This window comes from Vipera ursinii (assembly GCF_947247035.1).
Source record: "Vipera ursinii genome assembly, chromosome: 7".
NCBI lineage: Eukaryota > Metazoa > Chordata > Lepidosauria > Squamata > Viperidae > Vipera > Vipera ursinii.
Genome location: NC_139521.1, coordinates 28,218,057 through 28,234,508, shown reverse-complemented (window position 1 = coordinate 28,234,508; position 16,452 = coordinate 28,218,057). Strand labels below are relative to the sequence as shown.

Below are 16,452 nucleotides of genomic sequence, written 5' to 3'. Positions count from 1 at the left end.
ATGCACAGAAGAGCGTCCTGTGAAACGGAAGGCTAACTGGGGCATTCTCACCAGTCAAGGTTAGTAAACTCATTGTTTCAGCAGCTTGTAGGGCACTGATGTTTGCTGGCATGCCCACTTTTTGTTAAGACTCAAGTGGCACACTTTCTTAAACTAAAATTTCAATGTAAATATAAATTTTTATTGTGCATGTTAGGACATATGCTTTTTGTGCAATTTTTAGTAGACTATTTAAAAACAAGCTATGTGCATTTTGTATGAGATGGTTTTGCAATAGAAAAATGTATATTTGTGTGTTTATGTATGTGTATTAATATATAATATATAGCTAAGTAGCATTGCTAAGTAATATTTACAGGGAGAAGGGCGGAGAATGCTTATATGTAAATACATATATAGTAATAAATATACATATCTGTGCAAAGGAAAGAAGGACTATAGGTAAATATAACTGCAGAAATGAGTCAATATCTAATCTATTCTGTAAAATATTACAACATGAAGGAACTGTGAAACCTCATAAACAATACATCTTGTATTGCTTATTGCTTATATATTTACCACCAACAACAAATCTAACTGCTTGTATTTGACATTTCCAACTGATCTAATTTAAGATATTCTGAAATTTTATAGTCATTATCCAAATATAAGGATTATTACAGACTTTGTTACATTTTGGATTAAAACCAGATATGTTAAACATATAGCTGAATGATTATATTTTAAGAGCAGATTTTTACCCAGAGACGTATTATCCTGCAAAAAAAAGACAGCTATAACACTTTCCATTATGCCATTTTCTTGATGGAAACCTTCCTTACAATAATCAGTCTGCTATTTAAGCCACTACTTTTTTCTCATTAAAATAAAGGCTATGTATAGAAAATACTCCTTTCACTCTCCAGAGTAGAAGTATATTTAATTTAGAGATCACACTTATTTTGTGTTTAAGACATTAACATGGATACTTATTTTCATCCAAAGAATGGTTAAAATTGCACAAATTCACCTAGAATGCCACTGAACTTAAATTACTTGTTAATTGATATTTATAGAATTGCATTGTAATTTATTCATCTCAAATAAAAGAAGTTTTTAATATTTTACATTATAACTGCATTCATGATTAAGAGACAGTAGGAAAATATGTTTTCATGTTAATGCTTTATATTCATTCATTTCAGTAAGTTGATAATTTAGAGTGAATAAACTAAATAATAAGGCAAAGTTAAGACACTGAAATTTCCTTCAATCATAGTTTAAATGTTGGCAAAAAGCTAAATGCACAGATTATTCCTCCAGTCCCTCCAATTTAAATTATGATTGCAAAATAGAATTTGGTCCCAATTTGCAATCTTTGTTTTGGAGGAATTACATAAACCGTAGTTTGCCAGCTATGTCAATGTAGGGATATTGTTTATTTTTGTTTAAGGTTGTATTTGTTTTTATGACAATGTTGGGGTACACCTTGGTTTTCTGAGAAGCTCCAAGAGATGAGCACCAGAAGTGATGCCTGGAGTACTGTTGCGGAAAGACAAAAGTGAATCTAACCAAACACAAGTGCCAATGTTTGGGCCTAAATCCATGGGGATAAAGTGGGCAAAATGTCTTTATTTCTCCATCCTTATTCCATCATTTTATTACTGCTCAGGTGGCCTATTTATAGTGATCCATTCCCTAGTTTATTTATTTATATTTATTTATTTATTTAATTGAATTTCTATACTGCCCTTGTCCCGAAGGACTCAGGGCGGTGTACAGGGCAATAAAAGTACTACATACAAAAGTTAAAAGTAAGATTACATTAATTTAGCCCTAACAATAAATAGTTAAAAATACCCCAAACCCTTAGACCAGGCCGGCCTGTTCAAGTAAGTAGGTTTTCAGATCACGGCGGAAAGAGCGATGGTCGGGAGCCATCCGGAGCTCAACCGGTAATTGATTCCAAAGGCCTGGCACGCCCACAGAGAATGCTCTCCCCCTGGGGGCCGCCAGCCGACACTCTCTGACCAATGGCACCCTGAGGAGGCCCTCTCTGTGGCAGCGCACAGGACGAAGGGAAGATGACGCTGGCAGCAGGTGCTCCCGTAAGTAATCCAGACCCATGCCATTTAGGGCTTTATAGGTAATCACCAGCACCTTGAATCTCACCCAGAGGGCAACTGGAAGCCAATGCAGCTCGCGGAGAAGAGGTGTTACATGGAAGTATTGGGAGACCCCCATCATAACTTGCGCGGCCGCATTCTGCACCAGCTGAAGCCTCCGAGTGGTCCTCAAGGGCAGCCCCATGTACAGAGCATTGCAGTAGTCTATACGAGAGGTCACGAGCGCATGAGTGACTGTACGCAGGGCATCCTGGTCCAGATAGGGTTGCGACTGGTGCACCAGGAGAACCTGGGCAAAAGCCCCCCTGGTCACAGCTCCTGCATGGTCTTCCAAACTGAGCTGTGAGTCCAGGAGGACACCCAAGTTGCGAGCCCTATCTTCGGGGGGGTTAACACCTCACCCCCCATGGTTAAAGATGGAATGGACTGAATTTCCCGAGATGCCGGAACATATAACCACTCAGTCTTGTCGGGATTGAGCCAAAGCCTGTTCCTCCCCATCCAGACCCGAACCGCCTCTAGGCAATGGGAAATCACATCGAGGGCATCACTGGGGTGGTTTGGGGTAGAGATGAAAAGCTGGGTATCATCAGCATACTGATGATACCCTACTCCAAAACCACGAATGATCTCACCCAGCAGCTTCATATAGATGTTCAACAGGAGAGGTGAGAGGACCGACCCCTGAGGAACTCCACAAACGAGAGGCCTCGAGGCCGACCTCTGCCCTCCTGTCAGCACCGACTGTGAATGACCCAGGAGGTAGGAGGAGAACCACTGGAGAACTGTGCCCCCCACTCCCAACCCCCTGAGACGCCGCAGTAAGATACCATGGTCGATGGTATCAAAAGCCGCTGAGAGGTCTAATAGGACTAGGACAGAGGAGCAACCCCTGTCCCGAGCCCGCCAGAGATCATTCACCAGCACAACCAATGCTGTCTCCGTACTGTACCCGGGCCTAAAGCCCGATTGGTAGGGGTCCAGATAATCAGCTTCCTCCAGGAACAGAGGGAGCTGATGCACCACCACGCTCTCAACAACCTTCGCAAGAAAGTGAAGGTTGGAGACTGGACGATAGTTGTTCAAAATAGCCGGGTCCAGGGCAGGCTTCTTGAGGAGGGGCCTCACCACCGCCTCCTTCAAGGCAGCAGGAAAGCTACCCTCACTCAAAGAAGCAGTTATCACTGCCTGGAGCCAGCCTCATGTACCCTCCCAAGCCGCATAGATCAGCCAGGAGGGGCACGGGTCCAATAAACACGTGGTGGAGCTCAGCCTCCCCATGATCCTGTCCACATCTTCAGGAGTCACAGGGTCGAACTATTCCCAGATAACATCACCAAGACCGCTTGTGTCACCTCCGTCAGACTCTGCCCAGTCGGAGTCCAGACCGGCCCGAATCTGAGCAATTTTGTCTGCCAGATGTTGGCTAAACTCCTCGGCACGACCCTGCAAGGGCTCCTCCCTCACCTTCTGGTTTAGGAGGGAGCGTGTCACCCTGAAACAGGGCGGCTGGGTGATTATCTGCGGACGCGATGAGGGCAGCAAAGTAGTTAGACTTTGCCGCCCTCATCGCCACGAGATAAGACCTCGTAGAGGACCTTAGTCGCAATCGGTCGGATTCAGACTGGATGGATCTCCAACAGCTCTCTAGGCCCCGTCTGGGGAAAGATTGGCCTCTGGTTCTTCTACAAGGGCTGAGGTGTGAAATACTCACACTATTTGGGCAATAAAATCATTTGGATTCACTTGGAATTGTACTAGGACTTTTACTAAACAGATCCAAATTAATTCCTGGAGTGCATTCTCGGGATGTTATTTGGACTCAGTTTGATTCTGTGACTTGTTATGTACGTATCCTCTCAGGTTCAGCTTATGGTCACTTTCTTACACACTCACAGTCCTGAAAAATTGCCACATTCAAAAAACTTTCAACTGAATACTAAGGCACAAATGGTTCTTTAGTATACACAGAGACCCAGTGAATTTAATATAACAGCAACTTTATTGGTTAATGTATATATATTTTCTCTCTCTCTCTCTCTCTCTCTCACACACACACACACACACACGCATGCACACACACACACACACACACACTGTCTCATCCACATTTACCAAGTGTCTGTCAGGGATGGAAGTCTGGATCCAAAAATGACTCAAAGACTGGACAGGCTTCAGGACTCCTTTTATCCCCCCAAATCCTTGCTTTGTTGGTGGGGAAGGGCTTCCCAAGTGCTTAGGCCCAATTTTTGTTCCCTTTTTAAAAATTCATTTTTTCCATACATACAATAGTAATTTTTCAACATGCTGTCTGAGTTTACACGCTAATACATATTTAATTCCTAATCCTTTCTTCTTTCTTCCAGCCAGTGGTAAAATAAATTCTAAGTTTGATAATAGTCCGCTTCTTCTTTTTCTTTCAGTCTCATAGTGAATCTGTCCATCTCTGTGCATTCTAGTATTTTTTTAATTATTTCTTCATCTGATGGTATTCCTCCATTTTCCCAGTGTTGCACAAATATAATTCTTGCCGCTATCATGACATGCAAAGTCAAGTATAAGCTTTGTTTATTAGTTTTTTCTTGCATTATACCTAATAAAAAAGGTTCAGGTTTAAAATCAACATGTTCTCCTAACATCTGTTCTAGCCAAGTATGTATCTTTTTCCAATAATTCTTTACTTATCACATGTCCACCAAACATGACATGCTTACATTTCCAGCATCTATCTGACATATTTTAAAACGTTTTTGCTAATCTTTCTGGTGGCAAGTGCCATCTATAAAACATTTTGTATAAGTTTTCTTTATAGGAAGTCAAGTTTGTCAATTTATAGTTTCTTTCCCATAAATTTTGCCATTTTTCTAATTCTATATTACAACCAAAATTTGTCACCCATCTTATCATTGTTTCATTAACTTGTTCACTTTCCATTTCTAAAGTTAATAAAAATTATACATTTTCTTAATTAGTTTTTCATCTGAGGTCAACAATGTCTTATCAAACACAGTTTGTTCCTTATAAAATCCATACATTTTAACATCTCTATCATATCTAGTTTGCATTTGTAAATGTGTCCACCGTGTTAGATTGACAGCCCAATTTTTGTTCCCTTGTTTCCTTAAAACTTGGTTCCTTTCCCTAAGGGGTTTTTCCCCGGCTTTTGTCGACCCTGCTTACATGCTTTCAGATATGGTGGCTTCAACCTAGTCTCACACATTCATGATGAAGTGGACAAGATCCTTCCAACTGTAAGCTCAGACACCAGTTTGTTAGAGCCTGGTCCCTATGGATTATTATGTGGTGGCTAATAAGGTGGCTAGTTGATGGGCTTATGTGATTGTATTGGCTTCTTTGAGGGAGAGGATTGTTTCCCTGGTTTTGAAGGTGGCAGTAGCACACTATCATTTGTCATCAGCAGACCTTCCATTATCTAAACTGCTGCTGTCCAGATTTTAACCTTCCCTTTCTGAAGAAGGTTAAAGAATGGATGCAAGCGGCACATGATATGAAGGATCTCCTAGCCACAACTGCTACCTTCTCCTTGAACAGGAATTTTGAATCCTAGAGGATCCCCAGATTTCACATGGGGTCTGTTTGGGGCAGTGCAATCCCACCCAGCACCAGAGATGGTATAGTCCTAAAACCAAAGATGAAAACGTCTGGATAGTGGATGGGACAGTATGTGGAGACAGTAGAAAAGAAGAGAAAGAAATAGAGAAAATAACAAAGTACAAAGAACTACAAATAGAAATAGAACAACTGTGGCAAAAGCAAGCAAAGGTAATAGCAATGGCAGCGGCATGTTGGGTGAAATTCCAAAACAAAATTCACCATCAGTCAGTTGTAAAAAGTGGCTTTACTCAGAAAAGCTTCCATCCTGTGATGATATCTATAACACCATCAGACATCCAGATCTGCCTATCCTAGGTTCTTGGAAAGAACTTGATAGTAGACAAACATGCCAAATCCAGTCTGAACATCTGGGTGAATGGTGTTATGAAGCAAAAATATAAATAAATAATAATTAATAGTTAAAAATAATAAATACATACATTAAAAAGAAAACAAAAACAAAAAACTCAAAGGGCAGACTCGATGGATCACTGAGTCTTTTTGTGCTGTCAGTTTCCTATGTTTTTATGTTTCTTATTCCTTCAATTTCGGAAAGATAATGTAACCTCAGTTGCTTGACTTGAATCACTGATACATATATGCAGTGCTGTTTTTCTAAAAAAAAAAAGGTGCCGGAACTCAAAGGTGCTGTCACTGGGAGCGATGCTGGTGTCTTGCTACGGTGTTGCCACCCGTCCCTTGCACCCCTGCCCCTGTGGCTCAGAGCCACAGGCCACGGGAATTCCCCTCCCCACAGCCACTGTGGGGATTCTCCTCCCTGCAGTTGCCATGCCGCGGCCCGTGCTGAGCCCCCACCCAGAGCTGCTCCAAACCCCAACCCAGAGCTGTGTTCCTCGTGGCAGCGGTCTCTGGCACCAGGACTCATTCACTTACTGCCCCGTCGCTTCGAAATGCAGTAAGTGAGTGAGCAAGCAAGTGGCATTCGGAAGTGTTTGGAAGTGACGGGGCAGTAAGTGAGTGAGTGAATGATCAAATGGTGTTTGGAAGCATCAGGGCAGTAAGTGAGTGTGTGAACAAGCAAATGGCATTTGGAAGTGACGGGACAGTAAGTGAGCGAGCGAGCCAGAGGCCTTTGAAAGATACGGAGTGCGTGGGGGAGAGACTGAACAAGTTACCTTTGAGAGAGATGGAGGAGGGAGTCAGAGCGACTGGAGGCTTTTGTGAGCAAAGTGTGAGTGAGTGGGGGGGCTTTTGCGAGCGAAGGGTGAGAGAAAAAAGGAAAAGTGAGGGGGAGAAGGGAAAAAAGAAAAGGCACTGACTTCTGACTTCCTCTGTTGCAGGAGTAGAAGGAAGCATTAACATTGAACCTCAACTTTTTGCTTTTTTATAATATTATAAACTAGCCATTTCTATAACAATAAATGAATCTAACCAATAAAACCCAAAATACCCCCTCCCCTTTTTTTAGTCATCAAGTTTTTGACACCTTGTTAAGCACTCGTGGTACATGAATATTGTCATGTCCTAAAAGTGGTACAATTTCTGAAAAGGTTGAAAAGCCCTGATGTAAATGCAGCCTAAATTTTTTATTGCCATCCTATTTGCAAATAATATCTTACTTACCTAGTTGAGATGGTGTAGTTAGGCAGCAGGGAGGGGTGCATAGTTCCTGCCTTCGCTGCAGACAACTTACTTGTGCAACGTTTGCCGGCTGAATCTTTTGGCGCGCTCAGCAGCAATTCCTATTGGCTTTTGGAAGTCAATAGGCCAGGGGTAGACAACCTTGGCTCTTTTATGACTCATGGACTTCAACTCCCAGAAGATGTTACATAACATAACATCAACTGGAATATGTTAAACTGTCCTTCTGTTTCTTTCCTTCCCAAAAATTGTGTTAATGAATCCTCTCTAAGCTCTGCTGATAAGCTTGTCCTGGATTGTTTTGCCGCAAAACAGAACAGTTTGCAAGTTGCAGTTGAGACAACCCATCTCATTTTAGATATATCACATATAATTGAAGATTGTAATTAGTTGCATGTGCACATTCAGCAAGTGTGATGTATTTGTGCTGGCATTTCTAGGCCTCTTTCCAACCACATCCAGAAAAAATTGTAACAAACATTGGAATTCTCAAGGCCCTGTTTGGTATTTCCCAGCAATCTGTTACTGGAAGGAAAAAGCAATCCCTGCTGCATTACTGATCCCAGAGAAGCATTTGCATGTATGCAGGTATCCTTAGGGTACCATAGTTATGGATGAGAAATATTGGTTGCAAAGTTGGCATTTCTGGATGTAATACAGATATTTTGGACTTATTTTTGTTTCTTTGCATGTTTGATATTTTTAAAAAGGCATATCCTACTGACTACACTTATGCACATATGTAACATCTTTTGCTAGGATACATGAACACTGCTTGTCCAGAATGTGAAAAGTGAAAGATTGTGACTAAACAAAATTTTAATGTACAGATAATACCACCAGAAATTATTTTAGCCTTTTTAATAAATGTTGTTATTGATGTTAAGCTCACCATGGAAATCATTGTATATTGTTATGTATATACTAGGTTAATTATTTAAAGACTGAAGCGCAACATAACTAGATTCTAAATAATCTATTTTTCAAAACACACAACAGTCCAAACAGTAAAAGTAAAGTCCAAATTAAGAATATTTCATTCTTAAGAATTGTTTAATTTAAAGTGGTTTAGTTGTAATAGATGGTTATAGATTCAAAATAGTTTTCAAGAGTATGTACAAAAGATACTATTTTTTTCTAGCATCAGCTAAATTAGACATATTACATTGAGAAAAATGTTTCTCATTTCTTTCCTGTTACCTTTATTGATTTCATTTCAGAGATGTTAACATAGGAAATAGATTATTTTGTTATCTAATTTTACCTTCCAAAAGACAGAAGCAGATGAAAAATGTGAGGTTCTTTCCTGTTGGCTTTTTTGAATTAGCTGTTTTAGATTCTAAAAGTTTAATTCCTAAAGAAGTAACCTTGTAAATAATTTTAATGTCCTCCTCTAGTGCACGGGTAGGCAACCTTGGCTCTTTTATGACTCAAGGACTTCAACTCCCAGAATTCCTGAGCCAGCATGGCTCAGCTTGGAAACCTCTCTCTTTCCCCTCAGTGTGGCTGGCTCAGGATTTCTGGGAGTTGAAGTCCACGAGTCATAAAAGAGCCAAGATTGCCTACGCTTGCAATAGGCTTTCGAAAGCCAATAGAGGGAGCTTTTTTTTTCTTCTTCAAAAAAGGGTGCCAGAATGCTGTTCTGAGCGTTCTATGAGAAAAAAGCCCTGCATATATGTATTATGTTTCTGACTTGCTCTTTGTTAACATAGTAGAGACATAGTAGAGTATTATTTTATGTCGTCAAAATATATTTAAACATTAGCATGAATTATTTCCAGTATCTTTAAAATGTTACCTGGGTAGAACTGGCAATTTTTCTCAGAGTGTTTTTGTAATGTTTTCCTCTTTTAATATATATTCAAGCAATAAAATAAAAAAGATACTGAATGATTACACAATAACATTCTGAAAGTCCATTGGAAAACCATAGTTCTATCACATTTGAAATGTATTCTTTATGCTGTTGTGAAACTTCCCAAAGAAGTCAGGGCTATTATTTTGCAGGTCTGTAATAAGATTTACACTGAGATTAAGTTCTAGTCACCAAATATTTTTAATATTCTCCTTGTGAGGAAGAATTCTGAAGAACAGAAGCAAGAGTTACTGAAAGATCCTGCCTCAGCTAATATTGTACTCCCAAGAAAGCAGAACTGCTGAAACTGGCATCATTTCAAAAGGAACTTTTATTGAAAGGTAGTGAAATGAGAAAGGCAAGATGAGATCTGAATATTTCCTCTCAAACTGTTACATTAAACCCCTCTCTTCAAACCCCTCCCAAGTGCCCAATGGCCCAGTCTGTGCCCAGTTAATCCAAAAGTGCGATGTTCTTATGAGAACTGGAAGATGAAAGAGCATTAAGGCGCTGTTCCCAGGCTTTGCATCCTTTTCCTAGCGGAGAAGAGATAAGGCAGATGGTCCCAGGCACATTCCTTCCCCCTTTCACACCCAAAGAGATACATCAAAGGTTGAAAGAACAAAGCAGAGGAAACACATCCCAGAGCCCACTACTACCCCCCTTCCAACAGAATGGCAGTGTCCCGAGAATGACTCAAGGAGCCTGACAGTTACTCTACTTGAGAAGCGAGGTTTTACTATGAAAAACTAAAGTTTGTAAGCGGTATGTCTATTTTGTTATTGCAAACTAACTCATTTGTGGTCAGATGAAATGTTGAAGTGTTCAATTGAAGTGGCAGGTCACTTAAAAAAAGAAAAAAGGAATTCTATCATCCCTTAAATTTTGTTAAAATCCTAAATACATTCCCCTATTTTAGGGATTGTAAGAAAAATACCCTCCTCTTTGCTGTCTTAGACTGGTTGTAAACCATGATTCAGATATTTTGGTCAAAAAGGACTATTCAGACAAATAATGTTTCATAGACACTGAGGATATAAGTTACCATGAAGCCATAAATTAATCTCTGAACTATAGAAAATTATAGCTTATATATAAATCCAGAAATTATATATGAGTTATTTCTTACAAAATATTTAAAGATAACACTGCAGCTAATTGTTTGTATAATAATACAAGGGCATGGTATTTTTCAGAAATACTTTTATACAAACAGAAAATTTTAGGAAATTGATAGATTATTGTCTAGTTACATGTGACCATTTTCACAGTATATGGCACTATGACTTCATAACATATTGCAAAGTTTAACTTTAAACATTTAACTTCTGTAATAATTAGTTGTTTTATTACATTTCTTTTTTACAAAAGTTGTATAAAATAAAGTACTTATCTTTCTCTTTTAAAGATGTAAATGAGGTTAGGCGATTATTTTGCTCAGATTTACTTAATAAATTCAGAGCAGATATTTGAATCTAGAGCCAAATTCAAATCATTATGATTTAGAACACATAATTGATTATAAAATGAAATACTGTATATATTTTAAAGTATGCAATGTTGCAGATAGCATTTCTACTATACAGGGCTGAGCAATAGAAGCTGAAATATTAAACTTAGGTCTTTGGATATTTGTTTTCTGCAGTGTCTTTACAGGTGAAAGTTCATTTTATACTGAGTGCAAGAAGCTCTTTCTAAATATGGTTGACGTGCTATTAACAAGAATCAGCTAAAGAGACAGTTTTTCTTATTTAAAATGAGCAGGATTTATAGTCAAAATTGGCTGGAAATGCCATGGGGAGGTGGAGATTTAGGTACTGTATACAATGTTTAAAACTTTCCTTATTTTTTCTGTTTATGGTAGCATTTTAACTTTGATCTCTGCAATATTTACAGAACTGCAGCTCTTGTTCCTCCTAAATTAGATAACATATGACTTGCAATGCAGAATCTAAATATAGCCACTGGTACTTTGCATTTCGATCAGTGAAAAAAGAATCATAAGGAAACGTTAGACTAAAAATATTAGGTTTGTATTTTTCCCTCAACTAATCCTTTTAATATTTTTCTCCTTAAATTTAAAGAACTAGACTGAACTGGAACTTGATTCTCTCTCCATTACAATTCAGTGCATGCCATGCTGTGAAAGCTTGATAAAATGAAGTACTGTACTGAAAGACTTTTGTATATTAAATTACACCTCTGTTACTTCTAGGGCAGAGCCCCCACAACCTTTTGGGTACTAGGGACCGGTTCTGTGGAGAGAGGTTTTTACACAGATCAGAGGGGGTGTGATTTTGTGTGCTGCCTGCGGATGGGGCTTTGCTTGTTTGTGCAACCCAGTTGCTGGCATGCCATGGCCTGGTACTGGTCCACAGACTGGGGGTTGGGGACCCCTGTTCTAGGGTACTTATAATTCTGCCACCAATCATTAAACTACAAGAATTCATTACATAACTGACAAAAATCTCAGTGTCCTGTTGGACTTTGGGTTAGAAGTTTAGAAATCAGGATTGTTTCAGCATTTCCTATATAGGGTTTTAAAATGTCAGAGTACAGTTTTATAGTCTTGTTCTTTCCAATATCTTGTAGAAATTAAATGGAGGAAGGGGGAGGGAATGCAGGATGAAACATTCCTCCAAGAAGTAACTTACAGTATTCTCATATGAATTATACAAACATTTTACAATCCCTTTTTCTTTCCAAATGTAACCATAACAGGCTACTTGAAAGGCAGATTGAAATCCAATATAAAATATGGGAGATAACCTTTAGCTCTAATTAATAGAAAAAGGAGGGCCACAGGGAACACTTTTGAAGTGAGGCGTTAGCTAGTCTATATTTGCTTTTAGTATAGCTATTATAGAGACACTAGACACTGAGGCTTAGTTCAGTGCAGAGTTTTGGATTTTATCCTGACATTGTGAGAAAATGAATGTCATGGCTTTGTAATAATGACATATGCCATGATTTTCTAAGAAGCACAGCATTTACATTTAAAGGGAGGAATGGGAGGAAACAGGAAAGTTAGCAAGGATATGAATCAATATGTTTTGCAAGGGAAAGTGAAAACTGAGAGTAAGAAAGATTTTGACTGCAGTATTCTACTTTTAACAAAATTAATAGTCCCAGTACAAGCTCAGTATGCCTCAGAGATACTAATCAGGCACTTTATACACTTGATGCACTTTCCCCAATGCTGCAGCTTTTAAAGCTCATTTGGCAGTAAAACAAATTGACACAAATGTGTAATGAATTCTCTGCAGAGGATTGATGAAGGAAGTTGTAAATAGCAACCATACATCTTGGGATCTGTTGCTCACACAATAATCTGTTGCAAGATATGTGGCTTATATTTCATTTTCTGGTATAAATAGATATTGTTCCTTTTACCATAACATGTGGTGGAATTTTGTGCAGTGTTAAAAACAAATATTATGTACACATCTACATTGAATTGAAATCAGAAGAGTTTTATTTACTGCAGGGAATGAACATTGGAAAGCACATATGTATTTCTGGATTTTTCTTCAGCTATTTAGCAATATGTTTTGAACCCGTGGACTGAATTGCTTAGTTTGCGCAATAGGGCAAAAGCTGAAAGACACACTAGTATTTTGATATGGTAAAAGAAATAGGGGCCATTTCCCTCTGGCTACAGCACTATATTAAGTGAATTCCATTAACTGACTTGCAGCTAATGGAACTTGCAGCTCAGTTCTAATATTTCATTCATATTTAGGTTTACACCTTAAAAGCATTTCCATGTGTGGATAAATAAAAAAAACCAAAGAATACCATTATCATTTTCTTCCATTCAGAGAATGATTCACCAGATGTATACTGAGGGATGAGATTTAGATTTAGTAAGAACTAGACAACCCAAGGCCCATTGGTTCATTGTTTCAAAGATACTTCCTTTCCTTAACAAAGAAACAGAATCATTGGGCAAAAAAGCAGTGGGAGCAGAAGCAACTTCCAATTTCCTACCGGCTTCCTCATTGAGTTTCCTTGTGGTGAACTGGCAGGGAGTATCAGAAATCCTTCCTTCCTTCCTTCCTTCCTTCCTTCCTTCCTTCCTTCCTTCCTTCCTTCCTTCCTTCCCCTTCCCTTTCCCTTTCCCTTTCCCTTTCCCTTTCCCTTTCCCTTTCCCTTTCCTTCTATTTTTAGCAGGCAAATAAATAAGTGCCTACTGCTAGATGGGGGAAGGATTGAGAGATTGAAAAACTGGCTAGGAAATAGAATAATGAAAATAAAAATGATGTGACCACAGTAGCAGGCCAACAGTACAGCAGCAGTTAGTAGCACTGAAGCAGCCACAATATTCTCAAATTTTATTCCCTAGGGAGTCACAGGTCCCAGATTTTACATATATTCTGTAAATTAGTCCTTTGGAGGTACCTTGGTTCAGACATTGTTGCCCTGTGATGTACTGTTTCACCCAGGTAAAGGTCGTGACAGTGAGAACTTTCATAGTACAGGTAGTCCTTGACTTATGATAATTCACTTAGTGATAGTTCAAAGTTATGACACCCTTCTCAATGCGTAAGTTACATATATTGCAACACCATGGCAGTCATTTGCCCTTATGATTGATCACAGAGACACTGAAACATACCCTCTACCTATTCACCCATCCTGTCCCACGGGGTTTCCACAGGCACTGGGCCTGTTGTGCTAGCCGACCCAGTTCCATGTGCTCCTCCCCAACCCAGTACTGGTCCCTCACTTACCTTTCAAAGATCTCCAGAGCTCCAGAACAGGCTGGGCCACATGACAAAAAAGCGGCCACCTTTTCCTTAAATGCTGACCACCCAGTGGACCACTGAACCCATTTGGACCTCATCAATTGCACCACCATGGATATGGATAGAAAGATCAAGAGCTTGATGCACCAGCCATCCTACACTTGCTGGGTGTCCCCTGGGGAAGATCAGGTGGACAGGGAAGTGCCTACAGCCTGCAGGGATCACCTGGAGTGAGAGGACCCTTCCAGCAATACAGGCAGCTGTGGAGCATCTGCCCACCACACCAGGAACTCACCCAAGGCACCACAGGAGGCAAGTAAGCACAGATGGCACAGACTCCCAAGCATGGTGTCCCCAGCAACAGTGCCACTGCTCTGGCTCACTCTCCTGCTACAGCTGCTCATCCGTCTCACAGTCCTGCTTACTCCAGTCAAAACCAGCATGAAAAATGTCCTACATTGATTGACTGCTGCCGCCACCTTCGCACCACAATCCTCGAAGCAGCTCATTCAAACCAACCGCCCAGCAATGTGCAGAGGGTGCCTGTGCACCTGTGCACCACCCAGGCTGGGACCAGATAAGGCTTTCAAAGATGCAATAGATCTTGTGTTCTTACAGACAATTCCATTCTCTGAGCAAAAATGTGTAAGAGCATGAGATTTAAGGAAAATAGCTTTGCCAGAATCTGAAAAAACCATGGCCTTTTCTACCATATGGCCTAGCCCAGGGGTCAGCAACCTGAAACAGTGAAAGAGCCACTCGGAAATGGTTCCCTCACAAAAGGAAAAACTGGGAGCTGCAAAAAATGTGTGGGCATGCATGTACATGCGCACATGCGCAGAACAGGGTTTGACTGAAGAGTGGAGCCAAGGCGAGATATACACCTACCCTGCATATTTGAATTGATTGGTTGAACTTTTTTAGTCCCACTTTTTTTGGGGGGGGACTACACATAGCAGAAGACTGGGAGCCGCAGGAGATGGCTGAAAGAGCCGCGGGTTGCAGACCTGTGGCCTAGCCTGTTCTGGAGCTCTTTGGAAGGTAAGTAAACACTCGGTGATAAGGTGCTGGTGTGGAGAAGCCCCAAGCAGTTGTGGGGACCCTAGGGGGTGGGAAAAGGAACAAGAGATATCTCAGTAAATGGGCACGGCCTTGGGTGACTGGGGGCAAGTGGTCTTGTTTCTACACCAGGGTCCTCCATGGTCTTCCCTACCTCTGAGATATCCCATGCACAGTTAACATATTTGATTAACGAATGAATTGGGGAGAGCAAGGAGGGGGGCTTGTTCATTTAATGTGATTCACATAAATTTATAATTGTAATGGGCAGGCTTCATTATGAACATAACTTGAGGACTACCTGTATATTGATAGTTATGTACGGTATGTTGTTTGTATCAGTTCTTTTACATTAATGAAAATTATTTATGTAATTTAAACTATGCCATGGTATTGTTCCATAGGCTCTTGGGCAGATCGTTCACCCCTGCATGAAGCAGCAAGCCAAGGGCGCCTTCTTTCTCTCAAAACATTAATTGCACAGGTAAAATGTGAAAATGTAACTAAAATCAATGTTCATTTCTATCAAATGAAAAAGCGTTTTTACTGCTTTGCTAAACATGAAGATGGTATTACTTCACTGTTTATTAATTACAAGTTTTGGGTTTTGTGGTTTCTTTACTTGTTTATACAGGTCAAAGAATCTCACCATAGCATATATGACAGTGATGATGACATACAGATCAGAATTAGATATAGTCCTTCCAAGCACCAACTTTAATGAAATAATAAATATCCAGGCAGAGTGTTTTAGGATTCTGAACACTACCAATTTTACAACCGAAAAACTAACCAAATAATTGCTATCCAAGCTTAGGTGATAAAATCATCTAATTCACATTGTTGTTAAAGGTTTCCTGCTAAGTGTGCACATGAGCTTTATTTTCTGATAGAGATTTGTGTGCACCTCTCTTCTGCAAACAGTATTTTAACTACATTTGCAGGGCACAGCCAAGCAATCTGATTTTTAAAACTAAATAACAACCACACAAACAAAAAGCACAAGGCTGTAGTTAAACAAAGCTAACCAAAATCAGGATATTTATTTATTTAATATTTATTTATTTATTTATTTTTTAAACTTGTATACTGCCCTATTCCCGTAGGACTCAGGGCGGTTTACAGGGAAAAATTAAAAATACACAACATACAAAGTTAAAATCGATTAAAATTAAGATTAAATTAAGTCCCTGAATTTAAACTAAAACCCCATTAATAAATAATTAAAACCCCTCAGTCTGGGCCAGACAGCTCAAAAAACCAGGTTTTCAAGTCCCTGCGAAATGAGCAAAGGTCGGGGGCAGTCCTAAGCTCCGTGGGAAGTTGGTTCCAAAGAGCCGGCGTGCCCACAGAGAACGCCCTTCCCCTGGGAATAGCCTGCCGGTATTCGTTGACCAGCGGTACCCTAAGAAGGCCCTCCCTGTGGGAGCGCACAGGACGATGGGAGGTTGATGCCGGCAGCAGG

The 16,452-nt window shown here is 40.0% G+C and overlaps 1 protein-coding gene across 1 annotated transcript in view; it reads left to right on the top strand.

The window, feature by feature from the left end:
* The window catches only part of ASB5 (ankyrin repeat and SOCS box containing 5), a gene marked incomplete at its 3' end in the record, with an annotated part of 63,265 nt that overhangs the window by 38,824 nt on the left and 7,989 nt on the right, over positions 1-16,452 (top strand). The window contains exon 4 of the mRNA XM_083368072.1: positions 15,392-15,471. Within this exon, the coding sequence (XP_083224198.1) occupies positions 15,392-15,471 (80 nt within the window). The remainder of the gene's footprint in view (positions 1-15,391; positions 15,472-16,452) is intronic.